This window comes from Canis lupus, chromosome 24 (genome assembly GCF_011100685.1).
Source record: "Canis lupus familiaris isolate Mischka breed German Shepherd chromosome 24, alternate assembly UU_Cfam_GSD_1.0, whole genome shotgun sequence".
Classification (NCBI taxonomy): domain Eukaryota; kingdom Metazoa; phylum Chordata; class Mammalia; order Carnivora; family Canidae; genus Canis; species Canis lupus.
In genome coordinates this window covers 3,050,752-3,075,753 of record NC_049245.1, presented here as the reverse complement: position 1 = coordinate 3,075,753, position 25,002 = coordinate 3,050,752, and the positions used below count along the sequence as shown (strand labels likewise).

Here is a 25,002-nt window from a genome sequence, read left to right as displayed (position 1 = left end):
ATACTCTAATGTATCTGCTTCTTGCCTCTTACTGGAATTTGGGGTAACCTAGCAAGCCCACCTCCATCCTGTTACATGCCTGAGCTGCTGTGTGCACCCCATCACATGACCCCACTGCAGTCTAGCTCTCCTGTCCCCTGGGCTGCAGTGTTACCTGCCTGTCTTCTCAAAACTACTCACTGATGCAATAAGGACAGACACAGGCCACATGTTCCCACCTTCCTCAAAACCTGCACCTGCCATGGCTTCCACAGCTACTCACTTCTCTAGCACCACTCCTTTCTCTCACCTCTTCCCCTTTCTGCCTCCAGCCACTGCTCAGTATTGGGGCAAAGGATCAGACTTTCTAGAAAGTAAGCCAAAAGAAAAGAAAGCTTTCCTCACAAAGGTCCTAAAGGTCAGCTCGGGTCACTCCCCATGTCACCTTACTTAGAGAAAAATCTGAAGTCCTCACTGAGACCTACAAGGCCCACTGGTCCTACCCTTTCCTCTCTTGCCCACAACTCCTCCACCTCTACTGACTTCCATTAGATTCTCAAGCCTGTTTATGACTCAGAGCCTTTGCACTTCCCTCTGTTGAGAACACGACTCCCGTAAGTAATCACCAAGCTGTTGCCTGCTTAACTCAGATCTTGACTCTAAACCCCCTCAGAGAGATCTTCCCTGATCCTGCTGCCTAGACCAGCATAAACACACCCCCATCAAGCCTCATATTACTATAATCATTACCTGAAATTATATTCTACATTTACTTGTTATTTATTGTCCATCTGCCCTAAAGGAATCCAAATCTCATGAAATCAGAGCTTCATTTGATACACAGCAAGCCCTCAGTGTCTCCCTGTGGAATGACTTAGAAACAATGTATATTGTCTAAGACAGAACTCAAAGAGTGGTAAAGCCATTTATTAAAAGGAAAATCTTTACTTCCCTCAACTTAGATAAATCTTCAAATATAACTCCCACAGTCTTAAGTAAAACTTACAAAATGTCATGTAAAGCTTTCTCCATGACCTAGGATTATCAACACAAAAGTCAATACCCTTGGGACATACATGGGCATGAGCCGAGATATAAGCAGTACTGTTTTGTGTGGCAATGTATCAGAACACCTTTCCAGAACTACTTTCTCAGAAATATATGAGCCAAAATGAGATTCAGTTTCTAGGAACAGGGCAAATGATATCCAGGCTGGCCAATCAGAGTACCCCATCTCTTACAAGAATGGGCACATAAAAAAAAAAAAAAAAGGGCACAAGACCTACGTAAAGCTAATCAGAGTATTCTCAGGACCCAGGGTCCTAGGGAGACCATACTCTTCTCAAGGGTCACTAGCTTTCAGGGACCATCTCTCCTGCACCAGGCAGAGTCAGCCTGAGGATGAGGAAGAAGCACAGAAAACAAACACAGAACCAAGAGTGGAAAGGAATATTTTTCACAAGAGGGAGGTCAAAAAGAAAGTGGACATGAGAATGGGTGAGTGTCTCTGGACTCCACTTATATTTCTGTCAGCAATCATACATACCTAAAGCCAAATGTTCCCCTAGAGTAGTTATGTGTATCATTAAATCCCCCTTTTAAGTTAGTTTGAGTTTCTGCCACTTGTAACCAAGAGTCCTGACTAGTATAAATATGCTCAACATATACAGCTGACCTTGTGAACAAGCAGGGATTGGGGGTGTTATTCCCTGTATCTTCTGACTCCCCAAAAACTTAACTAGTAACGGCCTATTGTTGACCAGAAGCCTTACCAATAACATAAACAAAACGTACTTTGCATTTTCTTTTTTCTAACTTGCTTTATTGTAAGAATACAATCAAGTTAGAAAAAAGAAAATGCAATTAAGAAAATCATAAGGGGGGATCCCTGGGTGGCGCAGCGGTTTGGCGCCTGCCTTTGGCCCAGGGCACGATCCTGGAGACCCGGGATCGAATCCCACATCGGGCTCCCGGTGCATGGAGCCTGCTTCTCCCTCTGCCTATGTCTCTACCTCTCTCTCTCTCTGTGTGACTATCATAAATAAATAAAAATTTAAAAAAAAAATTTTAAAAAGAAAATCATAAGGAAGATAAAATACATTTACAGTGCTGTACTGTTTTTATCAAAAATAAGTAAATAAATACATATAAGTGGACCTCCACAGTTCAAACCCATCATTCAAGGGTCAATTCTACTATCACTCTGGTGGAAAAGAATGATTTTAAAAAGAAAAAAAAAATCTCCCAGCTGGTTAAACACACACACAGGTGGTTGCCAGGGGCTGGAGGGAAGAGAGAATAAGTGATGGCTCAATGGGTACTAGATTTTCTGTTGGAGTGATGAAAATGTTCTGGAACTAGATAGAGGTGTGGTGACTGCACAGCACTATAAATGTACTATATGCCACTGAACTGTTCACTTTAAAATGATTAGTTTTAAATTATGTGAATTTCAACAAATAAAATTTTAAATGTGAGAACAATGCTGCAATGCATTTCTTAATAGTCTTTAACTATACCTATCACCATTTCCTAGAAAAGGGAATCAAGTCAAATGATACATACATTTTTAAGACCAGATACCAATAAATTACTTTCCAGAGAGATCATATGAAATTATAATCCTATCAAAGGTATATTCAAAAGCAAACACAGATAACCAGGAAGAATCATTAAGGGAAAAACACACAACAGCAACTTTGCTAATATAATAAGTAAATACATTTTTATTTGTAAGTTTATATATCCTAGACAACTTAAAAGTGACATTTAAAACATTGGTTCTTGTCATTTTTTCATTTGTGTTACACATATATATATATTTTAAACTTCTGTTATACTTTTTCACCTTAAAATGTAGGAGCTCTCTATGTACTGAGGATATAACTATATCCTCTCCTCTAAGTTTCAAATACCTTTCCAGTTAATTATTTACTTTTTACTTCAGTTAAAATGATGTGTCTGTTTGTGTACATATTTGTTTGAGGAGCAGGAAGAGAGGAATGGAACCTTTCTTTCCAAAATAAACAGCTGCAATATGATATACACACACACACACACACACACACACACACACACACACACACACAGAAAGACAAGGTGATATTTTACTTCTACTCTGGAGTTCAGCATAAGCTCTACTACCTCAAGCCTAATTAACTCAAAGACATCCTTATCTTATTATATATAAAATCCATGGAAAATAGTGGTCTACATTATCTGTGGCAGAAATAAGACCAGAAATAAAACATGTTAATCCCTCTAAAAAGTTGTAAAGAAGCAATATATGTCATCTGTTCCCCTTCTCCAAGCAGTCTTGAAAATACTATCAAAGATTTCATTGAAAGAATTTTTGCTAGTTATAATCGGTCCTTTTTGGGGACAGTGACTGTTTTGGTTTTTGTGTATTTAAATTTTTACAATAAAGTCTCTGCAACTTTATTTCCATGAAAGAATATCTAGGATACTTGCCTAAGCTTCACTTAAGCCTATCCTTACCAACAGCCCTCTGGTCCTGCTGCCCTCTCCCCAAACCTCTTTTCCCAATCTCTTCTCAATCCTTTTGTCCATGCACAGTCCCCTTTTACAGCTGTTCACCTTGGGATGAGAGGGGTGGGTCTGATAATGAGTGCACATACACAAAGGAGAAGGTTGGGGGGCTCTTTCAGGAGACCTTAATTCACAGTCTTGAATCATTACTTTAATCATGGGAACATGTGGTTTGTGAAAACAATCTCTGGGGCCGAAAGGCTTTCAGAAATTTTTCAAAACATCAGGTGGCTGCTACGCCCCCACAGACTTATATCCATCTATTTGGAAATCACATTTTGAGGTCTGTTTGCTTTTTTTAATACTTATTTATTCTAGACTTGGATTGCAAGCTCTGGCATCCCCAATGCTGTATATAGCACCTGGCATGTGTCGTGTGTGGATAAAAAATAACTGTTAAATGAACAAGGGAGCTCTGGAGCCAGCTACCTGGGTTCAAATCCTGACTGTCCCTTACCAGCTGTGTAACCTTGGACAAGACTCTTTTTTTTTTTAATATTTTATTTATTTATGACAGATACAGAGAGATAGAGGCAGAGACACAGGCAGAGGGAGAAGCAGGCTCCATGCACCGGGAGCCCGATGTGGGATTCGATCCTGGGTCTCCAGGATCACGCCCTGGGCCAAAGGCAGGCGCCAAACCGCTGTGCCACCCAGGGATCCCCTTGGACAAGACTCTTAACCTCTCTGTCTCATCTGTACAATGAGGATAATAATATTACAATATCCCACTTGGGAGGATTACATAAGTTAATGCATGTAAAAGTATTTCTGGCAGTTTGGCACATGAAAAGTGCTGATTCAATGCTAATTATTATGGTTACAAATATGGAAATACATTACCAAAAGGAATCAGGATGAACAAGAAGCTCTTCATGTTCTCAACGTATTTATCATTTAATAGGGGAGATTCACCAGACACAAAGCCAAAGGCCATAAATGTCAAATGAGAAGTTCAAACTGCTATGGGAATTCTGAGGAACGATCATTTTAGGGCAAAGGGACAAAGAAAGTTTACGTGGAGGACATAGTGTGCTCATGCTGTCTCCTGGAAGGGTTTTGGATGGTAGGAATGGCTACACCTTCTGGGGAAAAGGGTGGTGTGTCAGTTTGGGCTTCCTGAGAAGTAGACACCAAGACAGAATTTCACATACAGGAGATTTATCAGTGCAACTGTCTGTAAAGGGGAAAGGGGAGAGACCTGAGAAGGCAGGGAGAGTTGGCTTCAACCACATTGCACATCTGACCCCTGTGAAGGAAAGGGGGAAGGAAGGAGGGTTGGGGAGGAAGAGTCTCAGACTCCAACTCGGTGGTGAAAAGGTCCTTACCATACCCATGGGGAGTCCTCAAGCAAAAAATCATTCTTCAGGGCCATCGGGATCTTGCATGAGTGGACCACAATAGCACTCCTGCTTACTCAGTAACTCCAAGTAGTCCAAGAGAAGCTCAGCTTTGGCTAAGAAGTGGTGGTGAACATGAGGGCAGCAGCTGGAGCCACCAGTCAGTCATGACCCTTACAACAGAGATCTGAGTGCCACATTCTTGGGGCTCCCACAGGGGGACACAAGCAATGTCACTAGTACCTATGTGTCCCTGAAACCACAGTTGAAGTTCAGTGAATATGTGTCATCACTTAAAATCAAGCACAAGAAAATATCAAAGGGCTCCTTATCTTTATCAGCTAAACCACAGTTGTGATAGCAAAATTACATATTTGCAGTTAAAAATCACAATTACTTTTAAAATACCTTTCAAAAAAAAATTTAAAAAACCAATAAAATAAAATATCTTTCAGATGTGGTTTCAGTTTCTAAAACAATACAAAAGGGGCAGCGGGGTGGCTCAGTGGTTTAGTGGCACCTTTGGCCCAGGGTGTGATCCTGGAGACCTGGGATAGAGTCCCACGTCGGGCTCCCTGCATGGAGCCTGCTTCTCCCTCTGCCTGTGTCTCTGCCTCTGTGTGTGTGTGTGTGTGTGTCTCGTGAATAAATAAAATCTTTAAAAGTAAATAAATAAATAAACAAAACAATACAAAAGATATAAAAATGGTGATGAAATATCTCTTTTGTAAAAATCACACTTAAAGATTTGAAATGGGGATTCAGAACTAACTCAAAAACAAGGTTTAAGAATCTAGAAGGTGAAGTCCTTTCTGAACTGGTAGCATAAGGCAGCACATTGAACCAATGAGAATATGAGAAAACATTTTGCAAAAGTGTAAGGTGCCACATGCATATGAGCAATCAGTACAGTCAAGTTACATCTTATCTGAGGTTAAGCCATATTAAAGGCAAAAATGGAGATGAGCAAAATTACCCCTAACCACTAGAACCACACCCAGTAGGTCAAATGGTTCCACAGCCAGAGGTGTGAAGAAAAAAAGAAGACCACTGAGAACACAGCATTTCCCTGGTCCCATCTGCTGCCAATCTGGGACACATGGTCACCAAGTGGAAGGCCAGATAATATCTGCACTACCTAAACTGTCCTTGTTTTACATATGTACATTACCCCCCCTTCTGGCCAAGCACTGAATATATAAGTTAATTGCATTAATAAGATCGCTCCCCAAAAGAACAATAACAACAACAAATCTTACAGATTACAATATTTCTCTTATTTTAAAGGGATGCATGGCACAGGAGAGGGAACAAGACATCCTCAGTTCCTATCACTACACCAGCAAGAAAACTGGCTCAGCAGCTCTACCTACCTCTTACCTTTGCCAGGAAAACAGAAGCCATGGTGTTAGAGCTCCCTCCACATTTAGCACCCCATTCCTACTTCCTCCAAGTGGCCTTACAAGAAGCGGTGTCCCTCTTGTCAAGCCATCTGATCTCCTGCCCCACACTCTTGATCTGACTGCAGACCACACCTTTCTCCATTTTTATTCCCTCTCCTTCAGTTTTGCTCTTGTATTAGTTCCTTCATATATATTACTTCCTTCATATACATATATATATACACACTCAAATTTGCTCAGCTTTTAAATATAAAAAGTATCTACACATGTGCACCTACCCACCCATCCCTGATCTGGGATTTCCCCCTCTCTTCCTGACATATTAATCTGTACTCTTTCCATTTCAAGACTCAGAAATATAACTTAAGCTAGCTAAAGCAAAAACAGGGTGTTACCAGCACCTTAAGCAAGAAGCTCAGGAGTGGAGATGGCACAGACATGGCTGACCCTTTCAGCTCACCTTCCATCTCTCTGTCCTATTCCCTCCTGATTATGAATTCAATTTGAGGCAGGTTCCCTCCATGCTGGGGAAAGATAAACACTGGCAGCCCATGCTATACCCTTAGGGTTTGCAATCCAAAAGGATGGGAGCTCTTACTCTCCCAGCACCCGTGTTTTAAATCTCAGGGCATCTGAGCCACTCACCAAGGTGACACATAGAATTTGGCTCCTATTCTCTACTTACGTCTTTCTGATTCCAAACATCTACCTATACCACAGGATAAAGGCTACTGTACATTTAACTCCATGGTGTCCACACCATTACCTTCACGCAAGTTTCTCTCTGCAGTCCCATCATCCCCAACTTGTGCACCTGGGAAATCCTGTGTTCGTTATTCCAAACCCACCTCAGACCTTCTCCCCCTTCATGAAGCACTGGAGACCTCTCCCAGAGGCCTCTCTGCTGGGCCTCTGCACCATGTGTGGCCACCTCTACAGTTTCATCCCCTCCACTGAGATGGGAAATGCAGTTATTTATGTGTCTACCTCTCCTATTAAACTACAAGTCCTGGGCTTCTGCCTTAAGAATATCTGAATCCACAGCCCTCCTGAGCAGATAGACATACACACACACACACACACACACACACACAGACGTACACACATATGCACTCACCCATACACTCTTGAAAAAAATGTCTGTGGAACTGAAATTTTTTAAAACGCAAAGACAGGATAGTCGTTTATCACATTTATATATTATTCCTAATTTTATAGTACAATAACATATCTCTCCTTTAAAAAATTTTTTAAATTTAAATTGAATCAATTTGCTATTTTGAAAGTGAATTTTTTTAAATAAACAATTCTCTACAGTTTTATCTCTGGAAAAATCAGTACTCTAAATAGCTAGTAAAAGTATTTATTCCCTGTTGCAAGTAAAGCACTTACAAACAAAATAAAAGTACAAATTACAAAAGTTTACATCAAACTATTCTGGATCTATCAATTCTCTCTCTTCCCAGAATAAAAGGAGGAAGCTAGCCTTTTCCAGTTGTCCCAAACAAAACATCTGAGCTCGACTGGACTTTTATCCTAGGTCCACCCTTCTTGCCTCAGAAGTCCAGACATCCCTGAGCCCTAGAGGCAGGGATTGGTGTATTTGTGTTACACGTACTTGAGTCCAAAGCTCATCTTACATTCCAGAGGTTACAGATATAAAATGTTAGTAACTGATGAAAAATTGGCAAAGGGAGCATTATGGCAAAATGACTTTGCTTCAAACCAGGTTAAAAAATAAAGAACATATAAGACTACCTGAAGAGCCTGAAATTACAGCTCAGGCTTTGCTCTGGTTGGCACTAATGCCCATCCAAATATTTTACCACCTGCTAAGCCCACCAAGGGCAGAGAGAGGCCAATGAACACAAAAGAAGTCTTTTTATCTTCTGCCATGCTGCAATCAAGTATTGTCTCAAGTCTCCCTAGAAGAATCTAGTAAAACAGACCAGGAAGAGAGCAGCACAAGTCCCAGCAACATTTTGGGAGACATGCAAAAATCCCTGGGCTTTTGTTTATATGTTAACATTCACTGTGGTGTGTAAATATATTTTCTGATATATAAATATACTTTTGAGTCAGATAACTAGTAGAGGCAAAACATGGGCTTTATAATCGGGAGTCCCAGCTCTGCCACTTATCAACTGGGTGCTGACAGACAAGTAGTTAACTACTTGTGAGCTTAAGCTCACTAAGCCTCAGTTTCTTCATCTATATATAAGCTGAGGGTAGGAACACTATCTGCATCAGAGGTTGTGGGGAGATCTGATGGAACCAGATGCCAATAAACAACCATACCATAGCTTTCTATCCTCTTATTAATCTCCAGACCCCATGTCCAACAATCTCTTAGACACTCCCACTTGAATCTTGCCCTTTTCTCAAACTCAACACCCCTAACACCAAACTCATCTTCCCCTATCATTGGCCAGGATCTCCTCCCAACTCCTCTGGCCCTATCCCTGACACCTCCATCCTCAAAAATGCCTACCTCCAATTATCAAATTACACAAATATGTTTATTGCTAGCCAGACTAGAGTGGAAATTCTTGCTGCTAGCAGGCTCATTGGGAGCAACACTTAGGAAAGAGCACAGTGAATCAAGTCATAAACATGTTTAAATTCAGCAGTTTGACTTCAGTGGAATCTGTTCTAAGGAAATAACACAAAATATAGAAAAGCTGCTTCCCAAGATGTTTAGAGCAGTATTATATCAGAGAAAGAAGAAAGAGAGAAAGGAAGGAAACAATTTAACCATTCAGGAAATGGCAAGCTAACTTACAGTACACAGTTTCAACAACTGTTTATAGTTAATAAAAATGAGAGGGGAAAAAAAAGGTAGGAAAATGCTAATAATAAAATGAGTTTAAATGGCAACATTTAAAATTGTAAGTGAACTTGTCCCTACCTAAAGTAACAGATGCTTAAAAAGAAATATACCAAAATGTTCCACTTGACTCAGTATATACAGAGCATTTGTGAGAGACTGTTCTCTCCACTCTGGGTCCAAATATTTGGCCCAAACCCTGATGTCACATGATTTGACTTGACTATGGCCTCTTATCCCAGATCTCTTCTCCTTCAGATTGATCACTCCTCGTCTGGCTTCTGCGAACCTCAGTTTCATTACTTCACCGAGACAATCACTAGTTCCTGCTGCATTTGTCCTTTGAAATCCCACCCCTCCTCTCCATTTATGGAGCATCTTATTTCAGACTCTTGTCATTTGTCTGTTCCTTTGCTGTCAGCTGTGTCACTCCCCTCAATCTATTTTCCTGGCTCTGCAGACAGAGAGGCAGCTCTCAAATCTTATCATTTGACCTACTAAGAGTTCTTCCAACAGGCCCTCTCACATGCAAGGTAAGATATGAGCTTCCAATTCAGACAAACAAGACCTTTTCTGATCTGACCCCCAAAGTGCCTCAGCTTCTGCCACTCAGGCCACCACTCTTCTACCCTCACCAAGATCTCCCAGTCCAACTCATTCTCCTGCCCCTACATCTGGCCTACACAGCACTCTGGTCACACATCTGACACTGTGAACACCCACAGGGCAAGAGTTCTAGCACTCCACCTCATGACTAACATCACCCCGTGACTCCCTCATTGGACAGGAGGAAGATGCAGATTAGTGTTCCTCACCTTTCTATATCATTGCTATGTGTATTTCCACTATCAGCTCCCATCTCCCCTTGCTCAGAGCTGCCCTCCCCCTGTCCTAACCTTGCTCTGTCCAGTATGCAGCCACTAGCCACATGAGGCTACCGAGCTCTTAAAACGCAGTTTGAAATGAGATGTGTTAGAAGTATACAATACACACTGGATTTCAAAGACTTGGTATGAAAAACAGAATGTAAAAAATATTATTATTTTATATTGATTACCTGTTGGTATAATTTACATTAGATCTGCAGGATTAAATAAAATGCATTATTAAAATTAATGTCAGCTGTTTCTTTTTACTTTTTTAAATGTGACTACTAGAAAATTTTAAGTTACATTAAACTTGTAACTCAGATTATATTTCTACTGGACAGAGCTAGTCTAACCATCCTTCAGGGACCAGAATGAGTAAAACTTCCTTCAAGATGCTCTTCTGTTTGTACCATGCTTAATGATCTTTTTTGACCCTTTGAAATCCTATAAAGAAGTCCACAATATAAGCCACTATCTAATTACATACCATACTATATGCTTACTATTACATTAATTCTTCCTGCTACATCAATACCATTTCTATTTAGGGACTCATAGTAAGCACTTAATTTTTAATTAAACATGGAATCTAAAAAAAAAAAAAAAAACATGGAATCTTTGCTAGAACAAGACAGCAATACACAGATTTTGGGTGGATTTCTATTTTGTTTTGTTTACTCATTTACTCTCCCATTGATGATTTCAACAACGCAGGGAGAACTGGAAGTCAGGGGACCTGAAAGATCTTTGCTCTACCTGTAAGTAACATAATACATACAGACCATTTAGTCCATGGCTTGGCCCTTGTAATGTCTGCCTGGGACTCAGTCTCCCACTTTGTAAAATAAAGTTGGGGCACTTGAGTGGCTCAGTGGTTGAGCATCTACCTTTGGCTCCAGTTGTGATCCCAGGGTCCTAGGATAAAGTCCCACATCATGCTCCCTGTGGGGAGTCTGCTTCCCCCTCTATGTCTCTGCCTCCTTCTATCTCTCATGAATAAACAAAATCTTAAAAAAAAAAATGAAGTTAATAATATCAAGCCAATCTACAATACAAAGCAGGATGAAAGTAACTAAGCAAGTTCTAACTGGAGCCATTACCATGAATGAGAAATACTCTACTTTTTTTTTTTTTTTAAGATTTTATTTATTTATTCATGAGAGACATAGAGAGAGAGAGAGAGGCAGAGACATAGGCAGAGGGAGAAGCAGGCTCCATGCAGGGAGCCCAACGTGGGACTTGATCCTGGGACCCCAGGATCACACCCCAGGCCAAAGGCAGGCACCAAACCGCTAAGCCACCCAGGGATCCTGAAATACTCTACTTTCCATGGTTCACTGTGTGTTTCTCAGCCAGTTGTCTTAAATACGGACTAATTTTTATAAAGAGAGAACAAATTAACAGGTATAAAGGGTGTGTGTGGGGGGGGGGGGAATCCCTGGGTGGCTCAGTGGTTTAGTGCCTGCCTTTGCCCAGGGCGTGATTCCAGAGACCCAGGATCGAGTCCCACATCAGGTTCCCTGCATGGAGCCTGCTTCTCCCTCTGCCTGTGTCTCTGCCTCTCTCTCTCTCTCTCTCTCTCTCTGTGTGTGTGTGTGTCTCATGAATAAATAAATAAAATCTAAAAAAAAAAAGGGGGGGGGGAGGAGTGGGAAACTACCTATCAAAATACTTGACCTATCCTATTAAGGATGGGAGGCAAGTAATAGGAGAGGAAACTGTTACATGCCTGCCACAAGCTGAAGTAGTTTATACGTTATACTCGCAATAACCTTTACAAGGTAGTCATTACCATACTCATTTGACAAAATAAAGAAACTGAGGTTCAAAGACAGGCTATTAACCAGCCAGAGTGACGCAGCCACAGGCAGCAAATCTAGGTCAATGGTATCATCTTTGTATGTAAAAAAAAAAAAAAAAAAAAAAAGAACATCTTTATTATCGCTTGAGGACAAAATATGTGCAAAGCTAGAATATTACATAAATATGCAAATAAAAATACAATAATAGCCATTCATTTCCTTCAAATAGTTTTCTTGATCTTGGCTAATTCCTATCAGATCAAGAGGCCTTTTTTTCTAAGTAGGCTTTTTCTTAAGTAGCAAACAAATAAGGTACATGATGTGCTAGGAACTGATACATTAATGTACTGTTTTTCTTTTAAAGTCTTTCGTGGTTAGCGAAACTTTGTTAGGCATTATGAATAGAATTCTTCAGACACATTTACAAAAACCTAGTCCCTATGGATAAAAATTACAGCAATAAAGGACCCTGGGTCATTCCACAAACATATGTGTCCACAAAAAAACCCCACAACTTAATATCAAAGAATCTAAGCTACAAAACTGAGATCATAATGAGCTCAATGACATGAAAAAAAAAAAAAAAAAGTTCCTCAATATAAGACAATGCACCCTAAAGTGAAACCACACACAGCCTTGAAAACTACTTTCTCAGAATGGTAACAATGTACTGTGCATCTCTAAGAAACCAAACTGATCTAGGTTTAATGATTTTGCCTTTACAAAATGTAGCCAATTTAATCCTGCAGACTTGGACAGAACAAAAGTTCAAATTCTCTACCACAGAAAGTCCCAGAGTCTCAAATGCTTTAAAATACTGTTCAACTCTCCTTTATCAAAAATGTTCCTGCAGTAGGTGTTAATCAGTCACTACTAAGAACTCTGCACAATGCAACCTGTGTGTGCATGAGATTTTACTACAGGTAGCAGACAGTTCAATTTACCAAGGACAACTACCCTTCACTTCCAAAACTCTTGAAAACTAATCCCTGTAGCAATAAGTAATTAATTTACATTTCATTCCAAAGTGAACAACAGTATAAATCTCAAGGAATCTGAGACCCTAAATTTGCTTGGGGAACCAGGTAGGTGTGTAGATGAGTAGGTGTGTATGTGTGTTTCCTCAGAGGTACTTCACAGAGTATAAATAGAAATAATTAGCAACTTTTAATCTCACGAACAAGATTTTCATTTAAAGTTCTCTCGTATAAAATGAATTCTTTTTTTCGTATTTCCTCAAGTGAACAGACACATTAAGACTATGTGATTCCTGCTCACTTTAAGAATAAAAATATATATAGAAGAAACAAGGTGTCCTTTTCTTAGCCCCCCCTCCCCCCCCAAAAAAAAACCACTAGAGACTGCACAGGTGTTTGGTCCTAAACAAAACTTCAGACTAGGTAGGTAAGAAAACAGAAAACAAAACAGCCTAGCAAAGCAGCTAGAGATCACATGCAGCGGGTGACAGGAAGCCCTGTGGACACTTCGCAGCCACAGGATGAGCTTCATCACAGGTCAACGGCAGGCCCCGAGGCTCCACGGAACCTCCCCCCAGCAGTCCCTAACAATGGGAGAAGGCGAAGGGCTATCGCCGTCACGCGGGCAGCCTCTTTGACCCCAGGAGAGCCACCCCTCCTTGCCAGCACACCGCAGGAGCCCTCTTCACCCCAGCACACAAAGAAACACAAGCAGCCAGACCCTAAATAAAAAATGAAAATAAAAGGAGGAGCATGGGGAGAGGGAACAGCTAACTCAAATTTATCTTGCGAGCACTTCGAGTCCCAGTCTATTTGAAGACTCCGACCCAAAAGTAAAAATAAAATGTAAGGGGCGGGGGCCCGCTTAAGAGATGACAATTCAGGAGATGCTGGGCACACCTGGAGACTCAGTCTACCCGGGGCGTCAAACCCCGAAATCACAAAACGAGCGAGGAGGCGGCCGCTGTGCGTGTGCGCAGGGCGCCCGGAGGGGAGGGGCTGGGCAGGGGTCACGGCGCCGCCGGCCTCGGGTGGCCCCGCGCGAACCCGGCGACAGCCTACACCTGCCCGCGGGAACAATGCTGGGCCCCGGGGAGGAAGGTCCTCGCCGCCGCCGCCGCCGCCGCCGCCCCCGCCCCCCGCGCCCCGCGCCCCGCGAACCACCCGCGAGCCCAGCCCCGCGCCCCGCGGCGCGCCTCACCCAGCAGCGCCCGCAGGTGCTTCAGGCGCGTCAGCACGTCCTTCTTGGGGTCCAGCACCTTCTGCGCGGACTTCTTCACATCCCCGTGGCTCCTTCGGGAGAACATCCCGCCGCGGGAAACCCGGGCCCGCCGGCAGCACAGGAGGCGCCTGCGCCGCGCGAGTCACCGCATACGGGCTGGTTCGGCGCGTGTCGCGCGAGCCCCCGCCGCCCCCCGCCGGGCCGCCGCCGCCGCCGCCGCCGCTTCAGCTGTGGCTCCGGGAAGGAGGGGCGGGCCGGCCTCGGCGAAGGGCGGGGCAGGAAAGCGGTGTAGACGCGGAACCGGCGGCCCCGCCCCGCGGGAGGTGCCGGCCAGCCCTGCGGGCGCGGCGCACGCGCACACGGTTTGGACCCGCCTCTCGGGGGCGCGCCCGGAGCGCCGCCTCGCCGCCGCGAATCGCAGAGAAGCTTGACCCATAAACACGCTGTACTACAAGTCCCAAGATGCACTGCGACACAGCCCTCCAATCAGGCTGGCGCGTCTTAGGCACGATGAGAGTCAATAGGCTGGGTCTGAGCACGTTTTTCCTCACCGGGCTGTGGGCCGCAAGGCCTCCAGGGAAATGTAGTTCTCCAGTGGGGGGCGGGTGCCGTGACAACTTCGGAGGGTACCCCAAGCTGCTGGACAGCATCCATCCGCCTACTTCCCCAAGAGGCCCTGAGCTCGCAAACCTTCACTCCTTGGTGTATATTACCAACCCAGTTACTTCTAGTGCAATGTGAACCACAAGAACATCTCAGTAAGAAAAGTTTCAAGGCTCCTAAAGTGCAAACCATTTTTCGTTTTGACTTCTGAACTCACACCAGGGAGGAAATTGAATTCCCTTTGACCATGCTAAAATCGGACCTCCACTAAAATTAATGGACCTTCACACTAAAATTAATGGCTTTGGCAGCAGGAAGGGCATCCCTAGACTCTGGGTAAGGAGTCCAGCCAATCCCCTTGGTCCCTGAGATCCAACTTCACTTGGGTTATGAGGTTCTCTTACTCAGAGGGCTCCTCAGGATCTTGTTTCTTTCTTTGTAGGAAGTGCACGTTCTCTGTATTGTGCAAAGCCACATAGCAATCCAGGAGCAGAACCAGAAATGGAACCTGAGGGACCTGACTCTCAAGTTGGTATGCTTTTTAAGGTTAGGTGCCTGTAACCTCGAGCAAAACTCTTTGGAAGATGGCCTGGAGGTTTCTTACAATAGATCTATACGATAATTTACTGGCATCTGGATCCTTCCATGCTCCAAATTTTGACAATATTTGAGAAAGTGCTTATGCTGGCTTTTTAAAATCATGTGCTTCCTCTCCAATTGGAACAACACAACTTTTTCTCCTCCAAGGGAAACCTGTAACTTGGGGTGAAAGCCAGAGATTTACATAGCTTTGTATTCTCATAACTGGCATAATATTTGACCTCTAGAAGCACTCAGTAAAAGTTTGTTAAATAAAATGGAATAAAAGCTAAAATAGTCCTATTTATCTCATCCAGGCATGCAAAAACATATCTTCTAGTTGTTAGAGCCTCTCTATTTTTAGAGTTGTCAAAATAGCCTTGATAGCACTAGGACATCTTCATGCAAAGAAATATTATTTAGCTATAAAAAGGAATGGACTACTGATAAACCCAGTAACATGGGTGAATCTCAGATCTAGATGAATCTAGCATAGGAAGCCCTACTCAAGATGATGCCAGCCTGGGTCCCCAGATGACCCCTTGAAAAGGGCCACAAACCCTCCAAGACTATTGCAAGAGAGAAATAACCTTTTCCTTTAAGCCATTTTGGGTGCTATCATCACAGTACTTAGCCTGTACCTGGTTATGCATAGTATGTCACAGTATTCACTGCCCTGTTCCCTTAGAAGAAGACACCTTTAATTGAAAAAATAGGATGCACCTGTCTTAGGGAATTCAAATTGTCTATCATACAGCAACCTGTCATTGTCATCAAACATTTACTGACCTATGTGCAAGGCATGAATCTAAACCTTGGAGATAAAAAGATGTATAAGATGTAGTCTCCTGTCCTCCAAGGCTTTCAATCTAGTTGAGGGACAGAACAACTAAATAAATGAAGAGGTAAGGGACAACATAAAGTAAACATGTGACACTGTGAAAAGTTGGTAACACCAAAAACAGGCATTCATGCTTTGAATGCATCTCATCCATTATACCTAACCTTTGCTTACTGATGAAAATGTAGAACTCCAGGATTTCTCTAAAAAAGCAAGAAATATAAATCATTACTTCGATGCCTATAAACCCATGTTTAATATTCCACATGAAACAAAAATAAAAGAAAAATACTTGTCATTTTCTGTTGCTTTCAAAAAATCATTCCTACAGAACTGTGAACTCCTTGAGGACTTTACCATCTTTGTAATTAATTCTTTATTTCTGGAGGTTCAGAGTGCCAAGCATTTTTCAGACACTTACATGCTGTTGAATTAATGTCCCACTTTCACCAATAAATGAAGATAATTAATAAATGATAGATAAACATAATAAAGTTTAAAACTTCTGAACTTAAGAACTATGAGAAAATAAATTTCTGTTAGTTTAAGCCACCTAGTTTGTGGTAGTTTGTTGCAGCAGTCGTAGAAAATGAATGCCACCAGATGCTGGAGAGAACCCACTGTGACTGTCTAGCAAGATCAGAATGAATGATATTAATTATAACACTTTGAATACATAAAATTCAGGAATCCATAATGATATTCAAAAGAATTTTTTCCATGTCCTAGGTGAGTGTTTCAGGTAGAAGACATTGCTTGGGGCAGACTTTTTTTCTTTTTTAAGATTTATTTATTTATGATAGAGAGAGAGAGAGAGGCAGAGACACAGGAGGAGGAAGAAGCTCCATGCTCCATGCACCCGGAGCCCGACGCGGGACTCGATACCAGGACTCCAGGATCACGCCCTGGGCCAAAGGCAGGCGCTAAACCACTGAGCCACCCAGGGATCCCCTGGGGCACACTTATTTTTTTTTTTTAAGAGTTTATTTATTTGAAAGAGAGAGAGAGTGAGAGCGCGCACGCAGGAGCAGGGGGAGGGGAGGGGCAGGGGACTGGGAAGGGCAGAAGGAGGAGGAGGAGAAGACTCCCTGCTGAGCCTGCGGGCTCCAAACAGGGACACCGGGATCAGGACTGGAGCTGAAGACACACACCTAACTGACTGAGCCAGCCAGGAGCCCCCAGGCGGACTTTTCGTAAAAAAGAAAAGAATGTAAGAGCCCTCAGGTGGCTAAGACCCTTTCTCAGTAACAAATGCGGAACCTGATCTGAACTGGGCATGTGTTTCAAGAATCTAACAGGGAAGAGTGAAGGGCTGTAGAGCTTTGTAATTTCCTCCATACATCACTTACCAGAAAAGCATCATGTTTTCCTGATAACAGTAAATTGAATTCAGGTGTTCAGGAAGACAGAGCCCAAGTAACCATGACAGAGTGATGGAAATGAGAGACCAAGAGCTCTTTATTCCCAAAGAATAAAGAGAAACACTTGCCAATTCCTGATGTTATCTGTAATAGAATTTTAGATTTTAATTTTGTTTTTGTAAACTATTTACATAAATTCAAACTAACACATATTTACTGAACAATAGATATAGCTAAATTGTGATGACTGGTTTTGCACTTCCCATCCTTTTCTATTTTGCTGAAAATTGATCTTTCAAGGACCATGTGAAAATTGCAATTCCTACCATCATTGATGTTAAACACTTATCAAACAGTTCTATAATTCATCATTGTTGGACCTATGCCCAGCATAGGGCTGGTGTCAGTATTCAGTCAATATTTGTTAAATAAATAAACTCATTCATTCATTTCTTCATTAATTTCTCAGTCAGGATTATTAGGAAATGTTGTTTAGTGCAATGTTTTCAATTTAACTGATGTGTTATATATCCAAATTTTAAAAGTCTACCCTTCTTTCCTCAGAAATATTTCTAAAATATAAATAGACTTCTCTGTCTTCTTTAAACAGCTTATTCATGGTTTATGAAAACATATTTGTCCCCCCCCCCCACACACACACACACTGTGATCCCCTTCATTGCCTCCTAAATTGGTGTTGCTGCAGACACAAAGGAAATGCCTAGTAGATCTTCTCCCCCAATTTTGACCACAATTTTCCCCCAAATTCAGTCATTGCTATCAGAAACAATTTGTTTGTCTTTTTAACTTCCATAGATGGAATCATTCTATATGCTTAGACCTGCCAGCTCTTAGTTTCCAGATAACCTAAATGTTAATATATTTTACTTTCTAGTTTTCACTTATCAGAGTTTTTCAATTTGGAAGGATTTGGGTTTGGTTTTTTTCAGATTGACTAAAATATCTTGTGCCCGCACATTAATCCTAGTTGTCATGAATATTATATTAATTTTAGTATATGGAAAAATTCAACTTTTAGCTGCAGATTTTCCTATCAGATAAGCTCATTGTGCCTGTACTCAGGAGTAAGATCTTTTAGTATGTCAGACATACTGCGGAACTTCATTTAGATTCTGTTGCCACAGAGAGCCAACCCCTTGTGACCAACCCCCCCCCCCCCCCATGACAGTCTATTTTGATCATTGGAGTTTTGCATTCTTATTTTCTTAAAAAAAAAAAAAAAGCTACAATCTAATAAATTCAAATTTTCCTTATATTGGCTTTTACCCTGAAATATTGACTTATTCATTCAATGTGCATGTTGTGACCCTGAAAACCTACACCTATCTAAAATTCCTAAGAAATAAGGGGTGGCCCTTCATAAGAATGAAATGCCAAACTCAATGCTTGAGATACAAGAAACCCAATGTCCTCGTTTTCCAGATGATATATTACTGTAGAAACTGAAAATATATTTTTTCTTCTCCAGAAATATCTCTTAATAGTTTCTTTCAAAATATCTGTCAAATGAGGAGATTTAATATTTAACTTTAAACTTGACTATAAATCATTTTATATGAGAATTTCACTTCAGGACAGACATGAAAAAGTTTTTGAAAAAGTACTAGCTGTTTTGATATGTCTGATGGACGCTTGATAACAAAGCAATGCCTTAAAGGGAAAAAACATCATCATGTTTCTAAATTTAGTCAAGCAGATGTTTTCACAGTTGTGTGTTTAAACCACAATGTCATCTGCTTTGGATATTTTTTTTTTTTATCATCACAACAGTATTAACATTGCAGTGGTAAATTGTGGAAACATGTCAACATTAGAAAAATATAAGCCCACAAGTAAGTATCATAAGAACTTTTATAAATTAAAAAAAATGTATCTTTGAATAATGTTGGAAAAAATCAAGAATCATGGAAACTATCTAAATAGTAAATCAACTTGAATAGAAGGATGATGCACAAATGCTAGAGAGGTATAAAATTTCATGGGTGAGAAGCCTGTGAAAATGTGCTCATTACCTCACCTCTTCCTCCAATACACAAAATGCCATTAGGTTTAATATTAGATAAGATTTACTCCCTAATTTAGGACAAGGTGCTAGATTTTCTAAAAATGCATGTAGATTATAGAATTTCAACAAAAACTGCTCGTTCAAAATGGAGGAAATCCATCACACAGTTTTACTTATAAATTCCTGTAATTTTCTAGAAAAAAATCAATTTCAAAATAATTCTTAGAGAACAACAATTCTTATCAACCACAAAGCAAGAATACAAATTATTTTACTAGTCTACATGTAAATGTATGTCCTAAATTGAGACTGATTTTACTTGGTTTTTCAGACAGCATTCTCAGTTTAAGCAATAGAAATTGACTGGCTATTTAGGTAATTATGATTCATCTAAAGAATGCCAGGCTCTCAAATCAATGGAAGGTTGGACTTGGAAAATAACTAGAAAAATAGATACCAAGGGAGGTCTGTGTTAAGTTTTTTTAGTAACTAGATGGAAATGAGACCGCCAAGGCAAGCGAGGGTCCAAGAACAGATTTTATTGCAGGCACCCTCGGGCGAGGTTCCACGACTCCCCGGGGAAAGAGAGTGAGTCGAGGAAGTCAGTCGCGCCAAGACAAGGTGGCCGGGGGTTTACATAACGTTGTAAGGCAGAACGGTTTCCTATTGGTTGGCTCATATGCAAAGGAAGGATTGCAATCCAACCAGAGTGACCCTCACTATGCAAAGGAAGGATTGCAATTCGACCAGTCAAAGGTGACTTCCTCCTCTGGGGTTTGAAGGGCGTTGGGTTCGGTTGGGGAAGTCCAAAGGAGAGGTGTAAGGGTCTGCTCAAGCTGTCAGCAGGTCATTGGTCCATTGGCGTCCCAAGTGGAGGTGGTGACAGGAACCTCAGCCATTTTGGCATATCCGCCATCTTGAGGAGTTTCCCTTCCCGCCTGGCCCCAACAGTCTGGGAGGCCCAGACAAGTCATAGAGCCGAGCACATGGGTCAGTATGCCAAGGCTTCCTTGACAATGAAGGACCTCCCACCATCCTGAACATCTCCAAGTTCAAAGTCCCAAGAACATCCAATTGGCCAAGCCTTAGATGGATGCCTACCTCATGTGTCCACCCACCTGGCTGCCCTGAATCAGGAAATCTGAGGTGCTAGCCCTTTTTGTAAAGTAGGAGGTACCTACCTCCTACCAAGACTATACAGAATAGGACATACCCCCCCAAAACAGTGAAGTATATTATTGGAGGAAGGGATGTTGGATGCTGAGTAGCTAAAATAACAACAATAAATAGTAAACAATAACAAAAACAGTAACAAAGCAAATCATCATCATTTCTGATTCACTTGACATAAATTAACAGGTGTCCTGGAATATGAAAATGACCATCCATTTAACTGATTTATTTTTTTTTAAGATTTGTTTATTTATTCAGACACACACACACACACAGACACACACACACACGGAGGGGGAGAGAGACAGAGAGAGGCAGAGGGAGAAGCCGACTCCATGCAGGGAGCCCAACGTAGGACTCGATCCCGGGTCTCCAGGATCACACCCTGGACCGAAGGTGGCGCTAAATCACTGAGCCACCCAGGCTGCCCCACTTAGCTGATTTATAATTAAGATCTAGTACTTCAGTAAGATGATTGGAAGACACGGTTTACTGCTTTCAGTAAATCTTAAAGGAAGAATTACATCTGACAGTTTTCTTCCCCAAATTTTATCTGGGAAACCCCTGATGTCACTTAGACATAGGATATGTGCAAATTATACAATTATTAAAATCATCATACTGAATAATTGGAAGGAATTGAACCATATTGTTGTTTCTGTTTAGCCAACACCAAAGAATTTAAATGTCACAGGAAACATTACTAAGTATCTCCCTTTCTATCCTTTTATTTTCCTTCTTTTTTCTGAATTGAAGTACCTCTCCATGGGCCACACTTTTATCACATTTTAATGTCCTTCTTGGTCAAGTACATCAGGTGTGACTCAGCAGTAGTCCCAGGGCATATTTTACTTCATCGGGTTCCTGTTAGACCAAACCCATGAATAGTTTATGGGTCCTTTCAAAAGCGAAAGTCATAAATCAGATTATAGCACATCGAATTCATAATTTCATTCTAACAGTCATAAAACAACAAAAGTAACACCCCACAGTGTGAAAGGTTTGGTTTAAACAATCTATCCAAAAGATGTGAATTGAGATTTTTCTCCATTACTTAAATGTTCACTTTTAAAATCAAAATAATAAGCCTCTTTTTTTGGAGCCTCTTCATTATCTGAGGACTTTCTGTGTCATTCAACTATTCAAAAAGCATTTGCTGAGTTTCTTTCTGCTGGTCATTTATTTTAGTCACTGAATAGATAGAGATTTAAAAAAAAAAAAAAAAAAGACATGACCCTTGTTCCTGAGATGCTCACTATCTGGTTGGGTAAACTAACTGAAGATGACCCTTACAAAATAAATATGAAGCTGTGTTTATTTTTAACTTTCAGAAAGTATTAAGAGAAGCCCCTCATTTAATTTGCCTTTGTATAATTCTGCCCCACTCCACCTCAGCTCTGGTTGTGATATTGCCTACTGTAAATGTAGGCTAAATAATTTCACCTAACTGTCAAGTGTTATCAGCAAGGAAATCCTGGAATCATAGAACATTTTGAGAGTAAAATGTGCCTGGCAGATGTATTCCCTCATCAGAAAAAGGAGAAATAAGAACCAAAGTTGGCTAGTGATTGGTTGTCACCAGAACTAGGGATGGAAACACTTACCTAAATCTGACATGATGGTGCTTGTGGCACTAGGATGACTGGACAATGCCATCTCATCTGAGTACTATTTTGCAAAGCAATTTTGTGCACTTTCTCCCATTCAATCCTCGCCACACAGCCCATGAAGCTGGGGGTTTTATCCTCATTTTGTCTAAACTAAGAGAAGTTGTGTGGCTGGCCCAAGGTCATCCAGCTCACAGGAAGCAGGTCAAAAGGACAAATCAGAATAATTTAGATCAACAAAGCATAGGAAGTAAATAAATGACTTAGTTGGTCTCCTGCAACTGCAGATCAAGATAGACCAGTTCAAAAAGAATGGGAAAGACTTATGAAGGAGAATATAAAGACTTGCTGGAACTGAAACCTACCAAGACTTTATACTCTGCCTTTAGAACCAGAGGTTCCTTTAACATTTATCTGGACAAACTTCAAAGATAGGCGACTTCTCCAAATCTCTAGTTAATTAATAGTCAAGCTATGTAAGAAGTTCAGGTCTCTTGATTTCTAGGCCAATGCTCACCTTAACCACATTATTTGCTGGCTAGAAAGGTCAGTGGAAGCTCATTCTTTAGTAAAAACGAGTAGGAGGGTGGGCTAATCTTTTACAATGGTTATTCTCAATGAACCATACTCTTAGTGTTTGTATGCCCTTGTATTTTTCTTTTCCCCTAGAATCTGAGCTGATTCTATGATCTTTTTTTAAAAAAAGATTTTATATATTTATTCATGAGAGACACAGAAAGAGAGGCAGAGACACAGGCAGACGGAGGAGAAGCAGGCTCCATGCAAGGAACCTGATGTGGGACTCGATCTGGGAATCCAGAACTACACCCTGAGCCAAAGACAGACATTCAACCACTGAGCCACCCAGGCATCCCTATAATCTTCCCTAACCAATAGGACATAGAGGAAATGACAGGGTGCCAGTTTCCATTGTAAGCCTTAAGAAGGCCTGGCAGCTTTCATTTTTGCACACTGGAAGAAGCCAGTCACCATGTAAGAGGTTTGACTATTCGGAGACTGCCACCCTGTGAGATGTCTAATCTAGCCATGTGGAGAGACCACATAGAAAGGAACTGAGGCCTCTGGCTAACAGCGTCAGCTGAGCTTTGAGCCAACAGTTAACACCAACTCCTCAGCCATGGGAGTGGCACCATCTTGCAAGTGTACCCTTCGGCCCCAGTCAAACCTACCAGCCATGTAGAGCAGAGATGAACTGTCTCAGCCAAGCCTTACCCAAATTATAGGATTGTGAACAGATAAACAGAAAGGTTGTAATGAGCCATAAGTTTGGAGATAATTTGTTACATAGCAATAAGTAGCTAAAAGAGAGAAGTGTGTGCTGGTAGCCCCAAGGATCTGGAACTAACAAATCTTGAAAACTTATCTCCTCAGCTAGACAAAGCCATACATACTGCATCCAGTGGCTTATCTCTGACATCCTTCTGGTTCTAAAATTCTCTGTAGCTCATCCCTATGACTCAAAATAAGCCTGATATCTAAATGATAAAGAGATTTTTGCCCCCAGAAGGTGACTGGCCTGACAGGGATTGCTTTTCTCACCAAGGATTAGAAATGTAGGTGACAGGAAGGGAGGGAGAATGGGTCTTCCAGAAGTAGAGGCAGACAGAAGAAGTAGCTCCAAGAGTTTGGGTGCTGGCAACAAGGAAAGAAAACTTGGTTTGTCTCCATAAAGGACACTGGGAAGTATTTACAGACTAGGTAACTGAATATCCATAGGAAAAGCACCAAGCAAGCCTGAGATAGGCAGGTCACCAGAAATTGACTTGAGAAATTAACTTTTCGATTCATTATTACAGGAAGCACTTAAATATGTACTGAACTTGTAAGTAGTTACTTGCAGCTGGTGAGCAGGCAAGAACATAGATGGAGTCTCAAGAAAAGTCAGGAAGAGGGCAGATCAATTATCTATACCACCAAGGTGTTACATGGCAACTAACCACAGAACTTCAGTGCTGTACACCAGTACACATTTATTCATCTCTTGGGTCTGTGGGGTTCGCCCAGTCTGGGTTGGGCTTGGCTGCTCTTGGCTGAGATCACTTATCTCAGTGTTCAGAAGCTATTAGCTGACCTAGTGTGGCCTTTGATGGAATGACTGAGGCAACTCCACCATGGTCCATATTTTTCTCATCCTTCTCCTGAAACCAGTGGACTAGCCTGGGCATGTCCTTCTGGTGATGACAAAGGGCAGAAACGAGCAAACCCAACCCAATTGCACAAGCAGTTTTAAGCCTCTAATATGACCATTAATGAATCTACCATGGAAGTTATTTTGTAAAAATCAACCATGACAGTGGAAAAGGGAATTTTTTTGAAGGAGCTATCAGTACCTTCTGTCTGATTAGGCAGCATTATTAGCCTGTGGGGACTTGAAGCACAGGAAACTTGCCTCTTCAATGAGGAGAGACTGCTGCTCCTCATGATCCTCAGTCCCTTTGTGACATTGTTGTGAGCGTGCTATGAAGGCACACACACAAGCTGTGTCTTTCCCCAATGTCAGCTTCATTCAGTCATAAAGCAAGATTAACATAATTATAAAGTAGGTTCAATATTCCAAACTCGATGACATTTCATCACCTATGTTAACTTAGCTTCTTACATGTTACAAAAAGCAAAGCATAAGACAAGTCACACAACAAACAAGATAGAACAGGGACAAACCAAATGCAAAGTCAGCCTGTGAGCATGCAGCTGAAATAAGTCCTCCGTCTGGTCTGGGTCAGCTCTTGGCATGTGCTGCCTATTATGTTTTGGCAGTAGAGGATCTCTGTTACATTCCGAGATCAATTGGGCAGAGTATTTGGCAGCAGCTGCCTTTGTGAT

At 41.5% G+C, this 25,002-nt stretch overlaps 1 protein-coding gene across 7 annotated transcripts in view; it reads right to left on the bottom strand.

Annotated features, from left to right (window-relative positions):
- The window catches only part of RALGAPA2 (Ral GTPase activating protein catalytic subunit alpha 2), a 327,065-nt gene extending 302,328 nt beyond the window's left edge, over positions 1-24,737 (bottom strand). For 6 of the 7 annotated variants that reach the window (XR_005377489.1, XR_005377487.1, XR_005377490.1 and 3 more), the window contains exon 1: positions 13,948-14,169. Coding sequence is in view for 2 of the 7 variants with exons in the window: in XM_038571432.1 (XP_038427360.1) it covers positions 13,948-14,053 (106 nt within the window). In the remaining 5 variants the exon portion in view is untranslated. Of the gene's footprint in view, positions 1-13,947; positions 14,170-24,509 lie in introns of those variants that run through there. The other variant, XR_005377488.1, reaches the window with a different exon arrangement.
- Between the last annotated feature and the right edge of the window lie 265 nt (positions 24,738-25,002).